The sequence below is a fragment of the Engystomops pustulosus genome, chromosome 10 (genome assembly GCF_040894005.1).
Source record: "Engystomops pustulosus chromosome 10, aEngPut4.maternal, whole genome shotgun sequence".
Classification (NCBI taxonomy): domain Eukaryota; kingdom Metazoa; phylum Chordata; class Amphibia; order Anura; family Leptodactylidae; genus Engystomops; species Engystomops pustulosus.
Window position 1 is genome coordinate 73,134,249 of NC_092420.1, and position 23,451 is coordinate 73,157,699.

Consider the following 23,451-nt stretch of genomic DNA (forward strand, 5'->3'; position numbering starts at 1 on the left):
GGCCCCGGCTTGCATGCGACTGAAATTTGGGGTGTGGCCGTCTGAAAACCCGATGGATTCGGAAAAGCTGCGTTTTAAGATCAGCACTTACATATACAGAGAAGAAGGTGAACTCCGGCGGATCTCGGCGCAGCAGCGATACCTGGTGGACATCGGGCGCACGACCTTAGTGAATCCCAGCATAACCTGAATCCTCGTCGGAGAACGCTCTGCTGGGTCGCGACTGGACCGGGTAAGTAAATTGTCACATGTGACCCCGCGATCCATGTCTCAGATCGCGGGGGAACCTGTGCTCTGCTGTCGCTGCCCCGCTCCCCCGGGTCAGTACTTACCTGTCTTGGCTCCTGATGGCTACATCACAGTCCCGTCTCCTGCTGTCAGGGCGCACGCGCCTACTCTCTGAGAATTTAAAGGGCCAGCGTCCTCCTTATTGGCGTGGCATTACTGGCTCTGCTATATAGCCTGGCTACTCCAAGCATCCCCTGCCGGATCTTCATGTCCTGAAGAGAAAGCCCTCCGTGTTCCCGAGCGTTTCCAGACGCCTCCGTGTATTCTGTGATTCCCGTGTTCCTGTGGTTGTCCTGGTGTCTTGTGGCTTTCCTGGTATCCTGTGGCGGTCCTGTTATCCTGTGGCAGTCATGGTATCCTGTGGCGGTCCGGTAATCCTGCCCGCCATCCGAGGTCCTGCTGACCATCCGAGGTCCTGCCGGCCATCCGAGGTCCTGCCGGCCATCCGAGGTCCTGCCGGCCATCCGATGTCCTGCCTTCCATCCGATGTCCTGTCTTCCCTTTTTCCTGCCTTCCCGTGGTCCCCGTGTCCCTACCTTGGCTGCCACCGCGGGCCTAGTCGCACCCACGGAGCGACCTGGTGACTCCCCGGCGAAGACCAGGATCCGCTCCCGGATTGCGGCTAGTATTGTTATCCCCTGCGGTGGTCCAGGGAGTCCACTGACTATTCCCCTGAGATTGTGACATAAATGAGCCCCAAAGAATCCATATCCCTCTCATTGTCTAACTTATCAATAGACACATTAGCATACTCCATCCAAGACATAGATCTTCAAAGTCGGGAAAAGGCGGGTATTAAGACGACAGACCAGCTAACCACAGAGCGAATAACTAAATTTTTTGGTGATCTCCAACAACAGTACCACCTCCTAAACACGGACCTCTTTTCCTTCCTTAGGGTAAAACAACTTTTAGACTCCACTACAAGGAAATCTCTGACATATGACAGCAAGCTACTTAGCATTGCCTCTCATAAGGGGAAAGGATTAAAGCCAATATACCAACATATAACGGATAACTCCCGGTTCTTCAACCACTATGCACCTTGACTGTGGGAAAAAGACCTAGTGCGTAATATATCCTCCGAACAGTGGAAAAAACATTCTCTATGATTTAAAGGGCTCTTAAATGCACAGCAGAAAATGCACTCAAAACCTTACTCGGGTGGTACTAAACAGCTGATCGCTTACACAAAGCATATCCCAGCTCATCCCCAATCTTTTGGAGAGGTTGTGGCATGCAAGGCACTTTACCGCAAACCCTGTGGGACTGCCCAATTATACAGCCTTATTGGACGGCGGTCTATGACCTCCTGGTACAATTAGCTGGCCCTTTCCCCAACAAACCCCTGCCTTGACACTGTTTGGGATAACCCTTCACACCTTCCCCCCAATATGCAGAACACTAATATATAAGATCCTGACACTAGCTAGAATTGTTGTGGCCAGCCACTGGAAATCCCCCCTTTGCCCACCAATAACCCCACTAATAGCTAAAATAGAAACAACATGGCTTTGAGAGGGCACTTACATATGGTTTCCTTAGAATCCAACCTATTGAATGCATATGGGTCCCATGGGTGAAACTCAGGGGCAAAACTTAACCCCATAGATACCTGGCAAATGACTTCTCCTGAAACAGGGAAAAGCATTGGTCTCCCTCCCCCTAAATATAGCCTTCAGTCCTTTTGAAATACTAGTACGAAAATGGCAATAGGCCCTATACAAGCACCTCTCTGGCAACAGACCTGAAAGTTGATGTTAAATGTTGTTAAAGTTCCTTTTAGAATATCATTCTAACATACAGCGGGATTAACCAGGAAAGCCCGCCAAGGCATCAGAAACACTCAGAATAGGTATGGAACAGTTGGTTACATATAATCTGAAAAACTGATATGAATATGTAAACTCATGTTCCATTGGTAATGTGTGAAATAACTGTAACCATTATGCTGTATGGAAATGTACTATGCTTTTATGTTTTAAAAAGCCCTGTCTATGGGAAAAATCTTAATAAAAACAATATTCCAAAAAAAAACAACAAAAAAAGATATACTAATGAGAGCGAGACACCTTACCACTGCTATATCAGTGCCAACTGCATCATCCACAAAGGAATCACCATTTTTCTAATGAGAAATAAAGAAAATAAAACTTGTGTTACCTTCTTGTATTACTAGAGATAGAAACAACTGAATATCACAGGTTATGGAGATAAAACATTTATTTAATTCTTAAAAGTTGGACTTGATGGACTTTTCCGTCTTTTTCCAGCCTTATATACTATGATGATAATATGTGAAGCAATAATCAGCCAGGGCACATCTAGAAATATAGGCCCAGGTTTACTAAAGGACATGCGCCAGTTTTCTGTCGGTTTTTGCACGTTCTTTTGTGTGCAAACTGCTTGCAGACGTAAATAAGAAGTGTCCGCACCACATATGTGTCACATGTGACCCTTTTGTGTTGTGGCTGCACCATTCTACACGTGAGAAAAATTTCTGCACTGAAAGGGGCTCAGTCCAACACATTTATCATGCTGATCTAGATATCCATGGCCCCTCCCCTATCCCAAAACTGGTAACAGCTACCTAGGTGAAGATTAAATAGAAGTGACATATAATACACTTATAGGAAAAGATGCTTCAGAATTGGTATATTATGGGGAATAACAGAAATGGCAGGAGAAGTGTCTGGTCCTCTGTGAAAGTTCACAGCATGTATAAGATATTGATAAGTGACTGTAGATGTGGAGATGCTGTACTTATATGGAATACATTTGCATTACATTTTTGATCTGGTGATTGCTATCCATAGCTTTCACTCTCTTATTGATTGGGGTAAATTCAAGATATCTAGATGGATTTTCATCCCAAAACAAAAAACAAAGTAGACTTCCACTGGAACTAAATCTATTGCAAAAATGTGAAATGAAATCCCATAGAATAACATTAGCTGAATTACCTGGATATTTCAAAATAGAAACCACAATTGGGCTCATACAGTCATCTGAAGATTTCATATTATAAAGGCTCATTTAGGGTAAAGCTTCTATAACGGCTTCCAAATATTGTATTAATGATTTAATTGACATTTATGTCAAAATGATCCATACAGCTGGTGAAACCTTCACTGTTGGAGGAGGAGTGTAATTGGTATCTAGTAATGTCTCTCACAATAACTGTGCATTATATAGCAGTTCTGTTCTATGATGTAAGTGTCATATCTGGAGAAATAAAGGATTGTTGTTGGCCGAGGTGCAGTAAGTAGAGATGAGCGAGCACTAAAATGCTTGGGTGCTCGTTATTCGGTCCGAACTTTTCCCGATGCTCGGGTGCTCGTACCGAATAACAAGCCCCATTAAAGTCAATGGCATTTTTTCACTGACAGAACACATTAAAACAACAGTGTTACAGAACACATTACACATGTTTCCGAATGTTTTACTTGCAAGAATACATTGAAAAAACACTATTCTTCACCTTGCAGGTGTGCGCGCGTGTCTCCCGCTAGGTTCGGAGATGTGCACGAACATCAGCAATGTGAAGAATAGAATAAAAACAGTGAATACAGGAGCATCTAAGTGCAGAACACATTGAAAGAACACTATTCTTCACATTCCAGATGTTCGTGCACATCTCCGAACTTAGCGGGAGACACGCGCAAACACCTGGAAAGTGAAGAATAGTGTTATTTCAATGTGTTCTTACAAGCAAAACATCTGTAAACATGTGTAATGTGTTATTCTTCACTGTAAACACTGTTCTTCACTGTCTTTTATTAATTTAATGCTCAAACTCGAGCCGGCGAGATACTCGTCCGAGTAACGAGCCGGTCCGAGTATGCTAATACTCGGACGAGTATACTCTCTCATCTCTAGCAGTAAGCATGAAGGCAGAACATGCAGCTGGCACGAGTGTGGTGAGAGAAGGCTGTCCAGGGAATAATATCATTCCCCATACCTCTCTACATCTTTTACATGTTTGAGTTCACCCAATGCTAGATATGAAGCACAGTGGTGGATGTAGCAGTCTGGTTTATCCTTCAGAGCTGCACACAGGAGATTTATTATTTCATTTTTTGCACCAAGTTTTTGGTGTACACTATGATGAGAACAATGAGATTTACTTTTATAAAGGCAGAGATGGTTCTTGTATGTGTAGAGATATGTGGCCAATGTATTTCCAATGAAATCAGTATCTAGATGAATTAGTGTCTGTATATAGACACATCCATTTTGTGTGACTAGGTCTCTACTCATTACAGTGAATTAGAAGTTTTAAAACTTACCAATAGCTGCACAACGTCTTTTGCAGTTACTGCATTTCGATCTCCCTAGAAAGAAAACGCAGCAAGTTACATGGGAATTTCCTATAATCTCTAATCAGTTAAAGGGATTTTCCTATCTTGTGTATTCATGACCTATCCTCAGGTGCCTTGACCCCCTTGTCATAGCGGGACCAAATGTAAAGTTTGCTGTGCATGAGCATTAAAAAAACAAGATTATTATTATTCCATTTTTTTGATGCTCCCATAGACCTGAATGGACAGTTTGCCATATATATGTGGCCATTCTCTATTAAAGTCTATGGGAGTAACAAAACAGCAGAGTTATTTCACTCCTCTCATGGGTGTAAATGGTGAGTGTCAGCAAATGTGCTGAAAACTTACCATTTAGCCCTGACACGGGAAGGGGGTCAGCAAACCCCTATCATGTGATTATGACATTTCCTGTGTATAAGGATGGAAAACTTGTAAAGCAGATAGTCTGGTGTCTGCGACAATTGGTTGTTCACGACAAACTGTTTATTTTGGCCTTAATATATATATAACCTTTTAACAAACCAATCCTGCCCTCATCACACATACTTTAAATTCATGTATAATATGATTTAATCCTTAACCCCTTAACGAACTGGTCCTTTTTAGTTTTTTCACTTCCATTTTTCACTCCCCATTTTTCAATCTATAACTTTTTTAAATTTTTCCATGTGCTCTGTGATGGCTTGTTTTCTGCGTAACAAATTGCACTTCATAGTGACGGTATTTAATTTTCAATGTTGTGTACTGGGAAGCGGGAAAAAAATTCCAAATGCATTGAAAATGGTGCATATATTTTTCAAAATGGCAAAACAGTGCCATTTTTGACTTTGGAACGCTATTTTCCGTTAAGGGCTTAACCGCAGTGAAAAACCATTATTATATTTTGATATTGGGAATTTTTGGATGCGGCGATACCTAATGTGTTTATGATTTTTACTGTTTATTGATATTTATATCAGTTCTAAGGAAAGGGGGGTGATTTTAATTTTTAGATTTTTTTATTATAATGTTTTTTTTTTTTACTTTTTTTTATTTTTACTATATTTCAGACTCCCTAGGATCAATCTTAACATATAGTGCCATACTACAGTATGGCAGTATATGGGGATTTTCCTCCTCACTCATTACAATGTGGTGATAGCACGTTGTAATGATAGATTTAAAGGGAACCTGTCACCAGGACCCACAGAGCATAGTACATACACTGCCAAAGTGTTTTTGTATAAAAAATAGGTTTTACAGAAAAAAAGATATGTTATATTGTACCTTTCATTAAAATCTGCTGTGTGACTAGGCACTCCCATCACTTGGGATTGGCTGTAGAGGAGCAGGGGGCGTCGCTAAGCCAAGTGATCGTTTTTTTCATATATTTGAAAAGGACACAGGGAGGAGCAGTATCCCAAGGGTGGGGGGGAAACTGCTCCTTTCCAGCCACTCCCAGGGGACAAGTGCCTATTCACGCAGAAGATTTCTGTAAAATCAATTTTTTATAAAAAACACTTTGGCAGTGTATGTACTATGCTCTGTGGGGACTGGGGGAGTGCTAAAAATGGGTCTCCTGGTGACAGGTTCCCGTTAGTACGAGACAGCCTCGGGGCTTCGTAAGACCCGAGGCTGTCATGGCGACGGATTCCTGCTCCCAGATGACGTCACAGGGAGCGACGGTCCCCGGCAAGATGGGGGAGCCCATGCTAGCACCGATCGCAGGTGTTACCAGTACCAGCGATGTGCAGCAAAGACTTACAGGCTATGGAGAGGGCTCAGCCCGTGGGCCCTCTTCATACACCGGGACCCGACGCACACCGTATGCACGCAGGTCGGGAAGTGGTTAAAACTGGGAAAAAACCTGTGAAGTCCACAAAGTAATAATTCTGATTGAATTGAGCTCTTAGCAGTACATTAAAATGACATGTTTTTTTTTTTTTACTACAATCCTACAAATATGTCAGATCTTTTATGGCATTAAATAGTAAACCAGTTCAGGGGGATCAGATCTGTCACTTCCTCAGAAAAGGGGAAGAACAGACCTTTCCATGTGTCACACTGATTCCATCCTCCCATTAGTGGCCTCATCCCCAAATGGCTGTGAATATCAGACTTCTATAACAACTTCCTACTCCTGAGTGTTCTATACCCACAAGTAACATATCTGTAGATATCCAGGCTGTGACTATAGGACTTTTATATCTAAATAAACTAAGTCTGACCCGAATATGAAACATTTAAATTATCTAAAACAGTTTTTGTCTGATTGTTAAAATTGGAGTCATATTTTTACCTCACAAATTAAGGCCTTTGTGTTGTGAGGCATTGGTGAGAGATTTTTCTAAAATAAAGAATGTAAGATTAAGTTATAGTTGTTAAAAAGGCATGTGGTTTAGGGATTAATTTTAGTACAATATCCAGTATATATACTTGCAAAAAGAAAGACAATTCTGTGTGATATGTGTAAGTTACTGTAATTATAACATTACTTATGCACTGCTCAAATAGTAAAGAATAAGAACAGATTAGCTGATATATACTCTAGTATAAGCCTAGTTTTTCAGCACAAAAAAATATGCTGAAAAACCCAAACTCGGCTAATACGTAAGTAAAAAAAAAAATCAAAACTCAACTTTCTGGCGACCCCGCAGGTCTCCTGCAGGTCTGTGTGAGGTCACAGGCTCTGATGTCAGAGCCGTGCACCGCAAGGACTTGCTGCTGACTGGCGGATTGCACAGATGACCTGTGGGGGCTCCGGAAAGGTGAGTTTTGAATTTTTTTTTAATCAACTGTTTGTATAACAAGGGCAGGAGCCGGCTGCATAACAGGGGGGGGGGGATGTATAAAGAGGCGGGGGGGGGGGCGCCTGCATAATGGGAAAGGGGCCGCCAGAATAACATGGTAGGGGGTTGGCTATATACTTGTGCACAAAGGCTGCTGGCTATATAATGGAGGAGGATCTGGCAGGCTATATACTTGGGCAGTGGCTGGCAGGCTATATAGTGGGGCAGGAGCTGGTTGGCTATATACTGGGGCAGGGGATAGCTGGATAAACTGGGGGGCAGGGGCTGGCTGTATACTACAGGGGGCTGGCTGGCTATATACTACAGAAGCTGGTGGCTATAAACTACAGGGGGCTGGCTGGCTATATACTACAGGGGGCTGACAGGCTATTTACTACAGGGGCTGGTGGCTATATACTACAGGGGGCTAGCTGGCTATATACTACAGGGGACTGGCAGGCTATATACTACAGGGGCTGGCTGGCTATATACTACAGGGGGCTAGCTGGCTGTTTACTACTGGGGGTCTGCTGGCCATATACTGGGGGGGGGGGGATGTGTGACCAATACATTTCCTACCCTTGACTTATATTCGAGTCAATCGCTTTTCCCAGTTTTTTGTGGTAAAATTAGGGGCCCCAGCATATACTTGGGTCGGCCTATACTCGAGTATATTCGGTATGTTAATTTCTATTAAACTTCCCCATTAAAATGTCAATTTAATAAACCTTTCAGAAATGAATTAATTCATCTATTTACAAATATGTAAGTATAAATTGATACCGTGAGGGCCTTTGCCGAAAATGTTGAAAGCAAAGCATCATCGTTCTGTAATTATAAATATAAACAATTTTATCAGAAATTATTAATTCTACAGATATTTTCATTTTGATCATTAACACATGTCCATATGTAAAAAGGATCCGGCACTCACGATTTAGGTGAAGAAATCCTTTTCTTTATTGGTTAAAATCTGATATAGCTATCACAAATTCAGGTACATCGTAATGTTAGCGTTTTGGCATATAGCCTTAGTCATGATCTAAAATTGCGCTAAATGCTATATGCCGAAACGCACCCATTGGAAAAGGATTTCTTCACCTAAATCATGAGTGCCGGATCCTTTTTCCATTTGAAGTTGCTGTAGCAGCCCGTAGTAGCCTTGGGCTTTTCCTGTGCACCAGGTGAGGATACTCCTTACCCTCTGTGAGCTGGATCAACCACGAATGTTAAAGTTTGAACATGTCCATATGTGGTATATTACCAGAAAGATAACTAAAATATATTTTATCTTAATATTATACACCACTGTCTTATTTAAAAGAGATAATTAAACAACCAATTAAATGCCTAAAAACTCTCTTGAACTTCAGCGATTTTCACTTTGAAGCTGCAAAAAAAAGAATGGTCTAAATGAATGTCTTTTAAAGCTATAACATATAATTGTATACTTACCAGCGCACATAATAATTTTTTTGAACCTTCACTCAGTTTAAGTCCATCCTGGAAAAATACAATGATGATGGTGATAATTACCTTTATTTACATTTTTAGATTTAGAAAAGTTGAAAACAAGTAAGGATGTCATTGCACCTGGTCTTCGAGGGAATAAATTACATAGAAATAATAGTAGGCAGTATCAATATTTTTTCTAGCTAGATTTTTAGGGACTATAATAAGATTTATGGGAACCTTAAAAAGTTTTGGACACAGGTCTTCCTTGTCTTGTGCTTGAATTAAAGATGGTCAGACCTGGTGTAGATAGCTATAGCCTCTGTTAGCATTACGGTGCAGGCGATCATAAATATAACCTCCAGAATACTAGTGTACCAGGCATGATAAATCTGCCCTAACATGTCTCACATTGTGAAACAGAATAGAAAAATTGAAGCAGATAATCTGAATGAATACCACTTTACTGCTACTTTCGCTACTTTTCACTTGACATTATTGTGCTAACCCAGCCATTAAGATTGTGGCTCATAAAACTCCACCAACGCAATACACAGGACGGTGCCCAGATCATATTGATGTCATTTTATATTTTGGAAAAGGTGGTGTGAAGGAAAACGTGATGTTTGGGACCCCTGAGGGGTACGCAAGGTCAATTATCCTTTTATAGACACTCCCAGAATACACAGGTTCTGAAAGGCGTGGGAAGTGATTGAGAGTTGTCCACACAGCTACCAGATATGGCAAAACACTAAATCACAACCCTGAATGGCTGAAAGATCCCTTTTATAAGTCTCAGAGAAACAGAACTTTATCAACCCAAATAAGCTGCCACCAGCTCTCATTTAATATAAGCCTGGTCCATAATGGGATTGTATTGGGTGAGGAACCAAACCGGTAGCATTTATGTAACCGAGACATGGATGTGGGGATTCGTGGATTGAGATAAAAGAGCAAAACAGGTTAAATTTTATATTTCATTGCCTTAAGGGCACACTAGACAAACAGTACACGCACCAGATATAGATACAGTTAAGCAGAGTACAAAGTACATGGGTAAGACTACAAGTTCCAGTTTGCAGTATGCTAGTTAATTTGTGTGGGCCTATTGGAACTGATAGGCCAGACTTAAAGATTAGAGATGAGCGAACACTAAAATGCTTGGGTACTCGTTATTCGAGACGAACTTTTCCCGATGCTCGAGTGCTCGTCTCGAATAACGAACCCCATTGAAGTCAATGGGAGACTCGAGCATTTTTCAAGGGGACCAAGGCTCTGCACAGGGAAGCTTGGCCAAACACCTGGGAACCTCAGAAAAGGATGGAAACACCACGGAAATGGACAGGAAACAGCAGGGGCAGCATGCATGGATGCCTCTGAGGCTGCCTAATCGCACCATTATGCCAAAATTATGGGCAACAGCATGGCCATGACAGAGTGACAGAATGAAGCTAGATAGCATCTAAAACATCCAATAATTGACCCTGACACTATAGGGGACGGCATGCAGAGGCAGCAGCAGCAGGCTAGAGAGTGTCATGGCGACATACCCTAAATGGACTCAGGCTTCAAACCAATGGGTGGCAGAGAGGAACCAAAGGAGGTGAGCAAGAAGCGCTCAAATAATATCGGTACATGATAAAAGTTTGCCAGTATATTTTGTGGATTACACAGCAGGGTGGCGACAAAGTTAACATGGAAGCCATGAAAACAACCCAAAATTCTGCCTGACACAGCTCGTTTGATAAGGGGACCATGTATGGAGGCAGTGAACTAGTAGTAGATTAAAGGTGCTGCAGTTAAAACTATGTTAGTTGGATCTTGGCATGGAGCTGGCGCTCCGCTGCCAGGCGAGCTTTCGCCAATCCAAGCCCCTGTCTATAGGCTACTCCCCAAACAGCACTTCTAAGAACCTTTTGTATAAGATCAAGTGTAGTAGCGTTCTTATAAGTTTAGGATATGGCGGGTGAGGGGAATGTAAACAGATGCGCAAGAAGCGCTGAAATAATATCCCTAAATGGTAAAAGTTTGCAAGTATATTTTGTGGATTACACAGCAGGGTGGCGACAAAGTTAACAACTTTGATGTGGAATGCCCTGTAATAGCTCTTGGGCGGTGTGCCTTTTATCGCCTAGGCTCAGCAGTTTCAGCACCGCCTGCTGTCGCTTAGCGACGGCACTGCTGCTGTGCCTAGAGCTACCGACTGATGGCGCCATGCCCACGGATGGTAATTCGGAGGAGGAGGAGGTGGAGGAGGGGTGGGAGGAGGTATAGTAGGCCTTTGAGACCTGGACCGAGGTAGGCCCCGCAATTCTCTGCGTCGGCAGTATATGACCAGCCCCAGGGTCAGACTCGGTCCCAGCCTGCACCAAGTTAAGTGTAGTAGCGTTCTTATAAGTTTGGGATATGGCGGGTGAGGGGAATGTAAACAGATGCGCAAGAAGCGCATGATGCGCATGGAGCTGGCGTTCCGCTGCCAGGCGAGCTTTCGCCAATCCAAGCCCCTGTCTCTAGGCTACTCCCCAAACAGCACTTCTAAGAACCTTTTGTATAAGATCAAGTGTAGTAGCGTTCTTATAAGTTTAGGATATGCCGGGTGAGGGGAATGTAAACAGATGCGCAAGAAGCGCTGAAATAATATCCCTAAATGGTAAAAGTTTGCCAGTATATTTTGTGGATAACACAGCAGGGTGGCGACAAAGTTAACAACTTTGATGTGGAATCCATGAAAACAACCCAAATTTCTGCCTGACACACCTCGTTTGATAAAGGGACGATGTATGGAGGCAGCTATATGGACGACTTTTGGAGGTAGCAATGGAGACAACGTGTGGAGGCTGCTATGGAGACAATTTAATTTGGATAGTGCCTGTATGTGGCAGTCCCAAACATTTTTCAAACCAGAGGAGCAGGTAGGTGGCCCTCCAGTAAAATGGGATAGATTGAGTGCCTGTATGTGGCAGTCCCAAAAATGTTTCAAACCAGAGGAGCAGGTAGGTGGCCCTCCAGTAAAATGGAATAGATTGAGTGCCTGTATGTGGCAGTCCCAAAAATTCTTCAAACCAGAGGAGCAGGTAGGTGGCCCTGCAGTAAAATGGAATAGATTGAGTGCCTGTATGTGGCAGTCCCAAAAATTGTTCAAACCAGAGGAGCAGGTAGGTGGCCCTGCAGTAAAATGGAATAGATTGAGTGCCTGTATGTGGCAGTCCCAAAAATGTTTCAAACCAGAGGAGCAGGTAGGTGGCCCTCCAGTAAAATGGAATAGATTGAGTGCCTGTATGTGGCAGTCCCAAAAATTGTTCAAACCAGAGGAGCAGGTAGGTGGCCCTGCAGTAAAATGGAATAGATTGAGTGCCTGTATGTGGCAGTCCCAAAAATGTTTCAAACCAGAGGAGCAGGTAGGTGGCCCTCCAGTAAAATGGAATAGATTGAGTGCCTGTATGTGGCAGTCCCAAAAATTGTTCAAACCAGAGGAGCAGGTAGGTGGCCCTGCAGTAAAATGGAATAGATTGAGTGCCTGTATGTGGCAGTCCCAAAAATGTTTCAAACCAGAGGAGCAGGTAGGTGGCCCTCCAGTAAAATGGAATAGATTGAGTGCCTGTATGTGGCAGTCCCAAAAATTGTTCAAACCAGAGGAGCAGGTAGGTGGCCCTGCAGTAAAATGGAATAGATTGAGTGCCTGTATGTGGCAGTCCCAAAAATGTTTCAAACCAGAGGAGCAGGTAGGTGGCCCTCCAGTAAAATGGAATAGATTGAGTGCCTGTATGTGGCAGTCCCAAAAATTGTTCAAACCAGAGGAGCAGGTAGGTGGCCCTGCAGTAAAATGGAATAGATTGAGTGCCTGTATGTGGCAGTCCCAAAAATGTTTCAAACCAGAGGAGCAGGTAGGTGGCCCTCCAGTAAAATGGAATAGATTGAGTGCCTGTATGTGGCAGTCCCAAAAATTGTTCAAACCAGAGGAGCAGGTAGGTGGCCCTGCAGTAAAATGGAATAGATTGAGTGCCTGTATGTGGCAGTCCCAAAAATGTTTCAAACCAGAGGAGCAGGTAGGTGGCCCTCCAGTAAAATGGAATAGATTGAGTGCCTGTATGTGGCAGTCCCAAAAATTTTTTAAAACAGAGGACCGGGTAGGTGGCCCTCCAGAAAAATGGAATAGATTGAGTGCCTGTATGTGGCACTCACAAAAATTGTTTCAAACAGAGGACCGGGTAGGTGGCCCTCCAGAAAAATTAAATGCATGAAGTACTATAGCAAGAGCCAGTGGGCCCTGTCAAAAAATAGCCATTTTCCTCTGCTTTACTGTACAAAGAGGAGGAGAAGGAGGAAAATGAGGAGGAGGAGGAGGAGTGGATCAATTATTCAGGTTGAGCTTCCTTCACCTGGTGGAGATTGGAAATTCTGAGAAATCCAGCCTTTATTCATTTTAATAAGCGTCAGCCTGTCAGCGCTGTCAGTCGACAGGCGTGTACGCTTATCGGTGATGATGCCACCAGCTGCACTGAAAACCCGCTCGGACAAGACGCTAGCGGCAGGGCAGGCAAGAACCTCCAAGGCGTACAGCGCCAGTTCGTGCCACATGTCCAGCTTTGAAACCCAGTAGTTGTAGGGAGCTGTGTGATCATTTAGGACGATGGTATGGTCAGCTACGTACTCCCTCACCATCTTTCTGTAAAGATCAGCCCTACTCTGCCGAGACTGGGGACAGGTGACAGTGTCTTGCTGGGGTGACATAAAGCTGGCAAAAGCCTTGTAAAGCGTACCCTTGCCAGTGCTGGACAAGCTGCCTGCTCGCCTACTCTCCCTCGCTACTTGTCCCGCAGAACTACGCACTCTGCCGCTAGCGCTGTCAGAAGGGAAATACTGTTTCAGCTTGTGCACCAGGGCCTGCTGGTATTCATGCATTCTCACACTCCTTTCCTCTCCAGGGATGAGAGTGGGAAGATTTTGCTTGTACCGTGGGTCCAGGAGAGTGAACACCCAGTAATCGGTGCTGGAATAAATTCTTTGAACGCGAGGGTCACGGGATAGGCAGCCTAGCATGAAATCTGCCATATGCGCCAGAGTACCAACGCGTAAGAATTCACTCCCCTCACTGGCCTGACTGTCCATTTCCTCCTCCTCCAACTCCTCCAACTCCTCTTCTTCTGCCCATACACGCTGAACAGTGAAGGACTCAACAATGGTCCCCTCTTGTGTCTCGCCAACATTCTCCTCCTCTTCCTCCTCATCCTCCTCCACCTCCACCTCCTCCGATATGCGCTGAGAAACAGACCTCAGGGTGCTTTGGCTATCAACAAGGGAATATTCTTCCCCCGTCTCTTGTGACGAGCGCAAAGCTTCCGACTTCATGCTGACCAGAGAGTTTTTCAACAGGCCAAGCAGCGGGATGGTGAGGCTGATGATGGCGGCATCGCCACTGACCATCTGTGTTGACTCCTCAAAGTTACTCAGCACCTGACAGATATCAGACATCCACGTCCACTCCTCATTGTAGACTTGAGGAAGCTGACTGACCTGACTACCAGTTCTGGTGGAAGTTGACATCTGGCAGTCTACAATCGCTCTGCGCTGCTGGTAAACTCTGGATAACATGGTCAGTGTTGAATTCCACCTCGTGGGCACGTCGCACAACAGTCGGTGAGCGGGCAGTTGGAGGCGGCGCTGCGCTGCCCTGAGAGTGGCAGCATCTGGGCTGGACTTCCTGAAATGCGCACAGATGCGGCGCACCTTCGTGAGCAAATCAGACAGATTGGGGTATGTCTTGAGGAAACGCTGCACTATCAGATTTAACACATGGGCCAGGCATGGCACATGTGTCAGTCTGCCGAGTTGCAGAGCCGCCACCAGGTTACGGCCGTTGTCACACACAACCATTCCCGGCTTGAGGTTCAGCGGTGCCAGCCACAGATCAGTCTGCGCCGTGATGCCCTGTAATAGCTCTTGGGCGGTGTGCCTTTTGTCGCCTAGGCTCAGCAGTTTGAGCACCGCCTGCTGTCGCTTAGCGACGGCACTGCTGCTGTGCCTAGAGCTACCGACTGATGGCGCCGTGCCCACGGATGGTAGTTCGGAGGAGGAGGTGGAGGAGGGGTGGGAGGAGGAGGAGGCATAGTAGGCCTGAAACACCTGGACCGAGGTAGGCCCCGCAATCCTCGGCGTCGGCAGTATATGAGCAGCCCCAGGGTCAGACTCGGTCCCAGCCTCCACCAAGTTAACCCAATGTGCCGTCAGCGATATATAGTGGCCCTGCCCGGCAGCACTCGTCCACGTGTCCGTGGTCAGGTGGACCTTGTCAGAAACGGCGTTGGTCAGGGCACGGATGATGTTGTCTGACACGTGCTGGTGCAGGGCTGGGACGGCACATCGGGAAAAGTAGTGGCGGCTGGGGACCGAATACCGAGGGGCGGCCGCCGCCATGAGGTTGCGAAAGGCCTCGGTCTCTACTAGCCTATAGGGCAGCATCTCCAGGCTAAGCAATCTGGAGATGTGCACATTAAGGGCTTGGGCGTGCGGGTGGGTTGCACTATATTTGCGTTTCCGCTCCAGCGTCTGGGGTATGGAGAGCTGAACGCTGGTGGATGCTGTGGAGGATCGTGGAGGCGACGATGGGGTTTTTGTGCCAGGGTCCTGGGCAGGGGGCTGACTAGCAGCTGACACAGGGGAAGGAGCAGTGGTGTGCACGGCCGGAGGTGAACGGGCTTGTTGCCACTGAGTGGGGTGCTTAGCATTCATATGCCTGCGCATACTGGTGGTAGTTAAGCTAGTAGTGGTGGAACCCCTGCTGAGCCTGGTTTGGCAAATGTTGCACACCACAGTCCGTCGGTCATCCGGTGTTTCCTTAAAGAACCTCCACACTTCTGAAGATCTAGCCCTCGCCGCAAGAGCCCTCACCACGGGAGCTTCACTAGTTGACAGTGGCGCTGATGCACCAGCTCTGGCCCTGCCTCTCCGTCTGGCCCCACCACTGCCTCTTCCAACCTGTTCAGGTCGAGGACTCTCCTCCGTCTCAGAAGCACTGTGTTCACCCGGCCTCTCAACCCAGCTTGGGTCTGTCACCTCATCATCCTCCGATCCCTCAGTCTGCTCCCCCCTCGGACTTCCTGCCCTGACAACAACTTCCCCACTGTCTGACAACCGTGTCTCCTCATCGTCGGACACCTCTTTACACACTTCCACTACGTCAAGAAGGTCATCATCACCCACAGACTGTGACTGGTGGAAAACCTGGGCATCGGAAAATTGCTCAGCAGCAACCGGACAAGTGGTTTGTGACTGTGGGAAGGGTCCAGAAAACAGTTCCTCAGAGTATGCCGGTTCAAATGCCAAATTTTCCTGGGAGGGGGCAGACTGGGGGGGAGGAGGCTGAGGTGCAGGAGCTGGAGGAGTGGGGATTTCGGTGACATGGGTGGACTGCGTGGAAGACTGACTGGTGGTGGACAAATTGCTCGAAGCATTGTCAGCAATCCACGACATCAGCTGTTCGCACTGTTCTGGCCTCAACAGTGCTCTACCACGAGTCCCAGTAACTTCAGACATGAACCTAGGGAGTGTAGCTCTGCGGCGTTCCCCTGCTCCCTCATCAGCAGGTGGTGTCTCACCCCGCCCAGGACCACGGCCTCTGACCCCTGCAGTAGTTGGACGCCCACGTCCCCGCCCTCGTCCTCTACCCCTAGCCCTCGGGTTAAACATTTTTAAAATGAGAGTTATAACTTTTTTTTTTTTTTTACTTCTTTTTGGTTTTTTTTGTGTTTTTTTGTGTTTTTTTTTTTTTTTTGTGTTTTTTGTTTTTTTTTGAGTTTTTAAAACCAAACAATCCTATCCTATTGCTATGGCTATTTTCTAGCCAAGTATCAAAGGAAGCACACTACTATGCCAGATGAGATGACACTGAGTTATTGCCTAATAGAAATCCAACCCCTACTGAATTTTCCCACTTCGGCCTTTGCTATGGATATGTGCGCCACTAAGCGCAGAACACAGCGGTCGCAAGTCTCACTACAAATTGCTCAGAATTGGCAAGTACATGCACTGCAGAAACTACAGCCACCAGCAGATCAACCAGAAATCAAATATATAGAACGCTACTGTAGGCTTCAAGAAGCTGTTTGTATTCTCCTATGGCTATTTTCTAGCCAAGTATCAAAGGAAGCACACTACTATGCCAGATGAGATGACACTGAGTTATTGCCTAATAGAAATCCAACCCCTACTGAATTTTGCCACTTCGGCCTTTGCTATGGATATGTGCGCCACTAAGCGCAGAACACAGCGGTCGCAAGTCTCACTACAAATTGCTCAGAATTGGCAAGTACATGCACTGCAGAAACTACAGCCACCAGCAGATCAACCAGAAATCAAATATATAGAACGCTACTGTAGGCTTCAAGAAGCTGTTTGTATTCTCCTATGGCTATTTTCTAGCCAAGTATCAAAGGAAGCACACTACTATGCCAGATGAGATGACACTGAGTTATTGCCTAATAGAAATCCAACCCCTACTGAATTTTCCCACTTCGGCCTTTGCTATGGATATGTGCGCCACTAAGCGCAGAACACAGCGGTCGCAAGTCTCACTACAAATTGCTCAGAATTGGCAAGTACATGCACTGCAGAAACTACAGCCACCAGCAGATCAACCAGAAATCAAATATATAGAACGCTACTGTAGGCTTCAAGAAGCTGTTTGTATTCTCCTATGGCTATTTTCTAGCCAAGTATCAAAGGAAGCACACTACTATGCCAGATGAGATGACACTGAGTTATTGCCTAATAGAAATCCAACCCCTACTGAATTTTGCCACTTCGGCCTTTGCTATGGATATGTGCGCCACTAAGCGCAGAACACAGCGGTCGCAAGTCTCACTACAAATTGCTCAGAATTGGCAAGTACATGCACTGCAGAAACTACAGCCACCAGCAGATCAACCAGAAATCAAATATATAGAACGCTACTGTAGGCTTCAAGAAGCTGTTTGTATTCTCCTATGGCTATTTTCTAGCCAAGTATCAAAGGAAGCACACTACTATGCCAGATGAGATGACACTGAGTTATTGCCTAATAGAAATCCAACCCCTACTGAATTTTGCCACTTCGGCCTTTGCTATGGATATGTGCGCCACTAAGCGCAGAACACAGCGGTCGCAAGTCTCACTACAAATTGCTCAGAATTGGCAAGTACATGCACTGCAGAAACTACAGCCACCAGCAGATCAACCAGAAATCAAATATATAGAACGCTACTGTAGGCTTCAAGAAGCTGTTTGTATTCTCCTATGGCTATTTTCTAGCCAAGTATCAAAGGAAGCACACTACTATGCCAGATGAGATGACACTGAGTTATTGCCTAATAGAAATCCAACCCCTACTGAATTTTGCCACTTCGGCCTTTGCTATGGATATGTGCGCCACTAAGCGCAGAACACAGCGGTCGCAAGTCTCACTACAAATTGCTCAGAATTGGCAAGTACATGCACTGCAGAAACTACAGCCACCAGCAGATCAACCAGAAATCAAATATATAGAACGCTACTGTAGGCTTCAAGAAGCTGTTTGTATTCTCCTATGGCTATTTTCTAGCCAAGTATCAAAGGAAGCACACTACTATGCCAGATGAGATGACACTGAGTTATTGCCTAATAGAAATCCAACCCCTACTGAATTTTGCCACTTCGGCCTTTGCTATGGATATGTGCGCCACTAAGCGCAGAACACAGCGGTCGCAAGTCTCACTACAAATTGCTCAGAATTGGCAAGTACATGCACTGCAGAAACTACAGCCACCAGCAGATCAACCAGAAATCAAATATATAGAACGCTACTGTAGGCTTCAAGAAGCTGTTTGTATTCTCCTATGGCTATTTTCTAGCCAAGTATCAAAGGAAGCACACTACTATGCCAGATGAGATGACACTGAGTTATTGCCTAATAGAAATCCAACCCCTACTGAATTTTCCCACTTCGGTCTTTGCTATGGATATGTGTGCCACTAAGAGCTAAACACAACGGTAGCAAGTCCCCCTGCTAATTCCTCACAAAATGGTAAAAGATGCAAATTAAAATAAAAAAAGTAGAACGTTATTGTAGCCCTAAGAAGGGCTGTTGGGTTCTTTGAGAATCACTCCTGCCTAACAGTAAGCTAATAGAACACCCTAACGCTTTCCCTGACCAGCAGCAGCTCTCTCCCTAGCGGCATCCAGAGACAGAATGATCCGAGCAGCGCGGCCAGCGGCTAGTCTATCCCAGGGTCACCTGATCTGGCCAGCCAACCACTGCTATCGACGTGTAAGGGTACCACGTCATGCTGGGTGGAGTGCAGAGTCTCCTGGCTTGTGATTGGCTCTGTTTCTGGCTGCCAAAAAGCAAAACGGCGGGAGCTGCCATTTTCTCGAGCGGGCGAAGTATTCGTCCGAGTAACGAGCAGTTTCGAGTACCCTAATGCTCGACCGAGCATCAAGCTCGGACGAGCATGTTCGCTCATCTCTATTAAAGATCCTTCCTGCACTTGTGATAGTAAAATGTTTCCCCAGGGAAAAGACACTGGGCCTCAGGGGTGCTCTGATTATATTAGGTGCACCCACAGGAGGGCTTTAAGGAGCCTCCTACCTGGTATCATATACAGAACCTTGGAAAAGTTCTAGTTTTTCAAGGGGAAGTCATAGCGTCAGGGTTATGGTCTCAATGGATCCGGGGGACACCAAGCATGACCCATTTGTTATGGTTCCATTCAGAGATATTTGTATCTCGGTGTACAAGAATTCTAGAATCTAGTGAATCATAGCTATACAATCCCCCGGCTATACTGAATCCAAAAATGTATTTGCCCTTGGGCCGAGATGGACCATAACTGCATAACTGCCCATAACCACCATATTGGTCTGGGATTTTATAATACTTTGTCTGTTACCAAACAAAATGGAGGTACGCCTCTGAAACAGTCAGTGCCAGGACAGCAGCAAAACTCCATTGATGCTAAACCTCCTGTGGGATTTATGATACTTCTAGCTTTAACTCAATTAGGCTATTTGGGATGAGGCTGGAGAAAATGAGGGATTTTTACCTTCACTGAAGACCTGGCCATATTTATCACATGTGGGAGTGGAATAAAGCTATGCTGGGATCTTCTCCTGGCTTGTTTGTGAAGGCAGAAGGAGGCATCCTAGCAGGACTCTTCTCTTCCTCTGTGACTGTACAGTAATTTGAATATATTGCCCAGAGATCTGTATAACATTGAATCTTTCCAAATATAGATAGACATCCTTGTAGTCCTGACACTGTTCTGGATAAATGGCTGGTAGTATTTTTTGGATCTTGTGTATTTTCTTATGACAATTTTCCTATAAGCTTCCAATACCTATTACATAATGCCAGCAAGTTACAGCAATATCTGAGGAATCTAAATGCAATGTAATGATCAGGGAAAAAGTTGTGTGCAGGTTGGGTTTTAGCATAATTCTCTATTCTAACAGGAAGCTGCTTTCAGTTTTTACCACTGACTTTAAAGAAAAACTTCCATTTGTTTTAATGCATTGTGAACTAAACATACCTTGAGAGTGCTATAGCTGCACTGATGCAGAAACATATCTTGTTTACTCCCTAAACCAAGTGGTTCTACTCAAAAAACAGTTATAAATTGCGGACCTTGGGAAAGCTGGGTGCACACATAAACACAGTACACACAGAGCTTCCTGAGCTGTCCAGACAGGACTAATCAACCTGAGCTGGATGACTTATACACAGCAGCTAGCGGATGGTGCAGCAATTGATTTCTTCTGCCTGTCAGGGACAACACAGCGATGACGTATTCTCGGCTTGTGCTGGGCAGGACAAGGCTGGAGCAGTGCAAAATTAGGGCAAGGAGAAGTGCTTGATCTGCCACAGGAGCAACAGAGCACTCATTATCATAATGTTATCATTGTTTTTTCAGCAAAATCACTCAGTTCAGGGATTAAACAAAATATGTTTCTGCATCAGTGTAGTTACAGCATTCTCAAGGTATGTTTGGTTCATAATGCATTAAATCAAATGGTAGGTTTCCTTTAAGGATATGAAAGATGCATCTGTCAAAAAAAAGAGAGCAGTCAAAAACATTAGAAATGTGAACACAGTCTTGTATGTAGTGGCAGCACTACATATGTTTTATAATTAAGTAACTGTAACCTTGATTGAGGCATTTACCTATAAATCTCTTCCAATCTATGAATTTATCTGGATCTTCACTGTCAAGTGTAAAACTCTGAAAATCTATTTTATTTTTTTGAAAGTTATAGCAGCTATTAGAAATATGTTCTAATTCCTCACTGAACAACATTGTTGAAAAATATGCAATGTATCCAGCTTCATAATTTACATTTCATAGAAATAAAATTTCTATTTAAAAAAAAACTTACAAGAAATTCTAACAATTCACGAGCCACATCCTCTAGAGTCTTTCCAGCTGTTGTTAATGCGTTCTCCTGTAGGGAATGTAAATTTCTGAATATTTTACACAGTAGAAACATGGCTTCTATTCATTATTAATAAATTTGACAGCAGTATATCCTCAAAAGCTTAAAATTAAAAGGTAAAATAGATTTAGCATTTTGAATAATTTGTGTGACTGTATATAAACATATAACATATTTAAGAAGCCACTCTCATTACCTAGATAGGTAATCCAGAAATAATCTTTTATCCCAACCGTCACATCCCAGAAGAATAATTGTATCAATTTACAGTGATAGAGCAGGAAGCACAAGGAAGAACTTTTCTCCTGTGTCTTCAGGCTCCCTCCTCCTCCCACCCAAATCTGACTACAATGGGGTCATTTACTTAGGGCCCAATTTGCGTTTTTGCGACGGGGTTACCCGAATTTTTCTGTTTAGCGCCGTTTTTCCCTGTATTGCCCTGGGATTTCGGCGCACGTGATCAAATTTTGGGGGCGTGGCCGTAAAAAATCCAGACGGATTCGGAAAAACCTCCGCATTTAAAAATAAAAAAGTGTCGCTCGACACGCGCTTACCTTCATCCAGGATGGCTCGGTGAACTCCAGAGCGTTCCGATGCTCTTCAGCGCAGCAGCGTGGTGGACATCGGGGGAACTACCTTAGTGAATCGCTTGAAGACCCGAATCCACCGCAGAGAACGCGCCGCTGGATCGCAAATGGACCGGGTAAGTAAATCTGCCCCAATGTGTGTCAGCCTGTACTAGTGAAGAAAGCACAAATGCTTCTCTTCTGCTGCTCCTGAGGGGTCAACAATGGGTATAGGGGAATAAATGATAGCCAGGTATGGCAGAAGCAGACCTTGCACTCCCCTTCATCCAGCTCATTTTCCAAAAGGCCAGGAAGTGGATGATGGGAGGGGCGATGGTCTGAATTCTTGGCCCTCAGCCAGAGCACAGCAGAGGAGCAAAAGTGGCTCAGGCCTGCTCCTCCCGCACCTTCCCTTTCCTTTGAGTACAAGAGAGTTGTGACTCCCAAGTCCTTCCTATCTTCTAGCACCTCTGCCTGCTATCATGCTTGGGCTGCAGGGGGTGCAGGTACAAGCCGCTTCATGGAAAATTTAAGCTGTAGAATTGGTAGGTGGTTTGGGTGCTGTTGCGCCCAAAATACCCTAATGGATGCATTTATTATGGCCCCTGCTATATAGTCTGTGTTCTAATAATGCAGTTAGTGACATCTCTACAATCCCTATGCATGTAACTGGAGCAGATGTCAGTCCTGTACACCAATGCTTAATTCTTAATGTTTTGATGGCAGTTGACCTCATTTGAATTCTGTTCTTCTGGGTTTCCAACTTTTTTTCTATGAATTAAAGGGGTATTCCAATTCCAGCAAATTAATGTCAATGTTTTATGATAAAAAGTTATACAATATTCCAATATACTTTCTGTAACAATAACTCACTATTTTATAGATCTCAGCTTGCTGTCATTCTATAGAAAGCTTCTTTATTTACTTCCATGGTCAGAAACCTGACCATGGTCACACAGGTGCATGGCTTGTTATATCACAGAGAGTAATGAGAGCTGTGTGGTATAATGATCCGTGCACCTGTGTGACCATGGTCAGATTTCTGTCCTCTGGAAGTAACATAGAAGCTTTCTAAAGAAGAAAAGGAAACAGAGACCTAGAAACCAATGATGAATTAATACAGAAAGTATATTGGAAAATTGTATAACTTTTTATAATAGGAATAATAACATTGAAGGGGTATTCCCACGAAGACAAGTTTCATATATGTACCCAGGATAACAAAATAACACATTCTCTAATTCACTGTTATTCACAGAAATGACACTTTTCACAGATATTTAGTCCAACCTGTCTCTATCAGTCCTGCTGTACACAATTTCAGTTGCCCCTAGACACAACCCAGTAACTTCTGACTTAGTGTTGGATGGTCGCCATCTTGGATTTTTGTGTGAGATTGTGCAGATGAGATTTCTGTCTCTCTATGCTGTGTGCCTGTAGCCACGCACCCTGCACGAAGCTCAGAGACTCTCACTGAACACATCCTGGCAGGACATTGTGAGAAGAAAAAGAGGCTGCAAACTACAAGCGACAAGCAGATAAGTGACCCGGGGGAAGGGGGAGTCAGGCACATATCTGTGAGATGTAGCAGCATGCCCGGGGGCAGTACCTGGC

The 23,451-nt window shown here is 44.7% G+C and overlaps 1 protein-coding gene across 5 annotated transcripts in view; it reads right to left on the bottom strand.

Moving 5' to 3' along the window:
• The window catches only part of LOC140103885 (uncharacterized), a 58,668-nt gene that overhangs the window by 30,280 nt on the left and 4,937 nt on the right, over positions 1-23,451 (bottom strand). Inside the window, exons 6-11 of one of the 5 annotated variants that reach the window (XM_072127182.1) lie at positions 21,215-21,277; positions 8,834-8,881; positions 8,162-8,206; positions 6,889-6,936; positions 4,578-4,622; positions 2,366-2,416 (exon numbers count right to left, since the gene is read on the bottom strand). In XM_072127182.1, coding sequence (XP_071983283.1) covers positions 2,366-2,416; positions 4,578-4,622; positions 6,889-6,936; positions 8,162-8,206; positions 8,834-8,881; positions 21,215-21,277 — 300 coding nt within the window. Of the gene's footprint in view, positions 1-2,365; positions 2,417-4,577; positions 4,623-6,888; positions 6,937-8,161; positions 8,207-8,833; positions 8,882-21,214; positions 21,281-23,451 lie in introns of all 5 variants that reach the window. The other 4 variants (XM_072127181.1, XM_072127184.1, XM_072127183.1 and 1 more) reach the window with 4 other exon arrangements.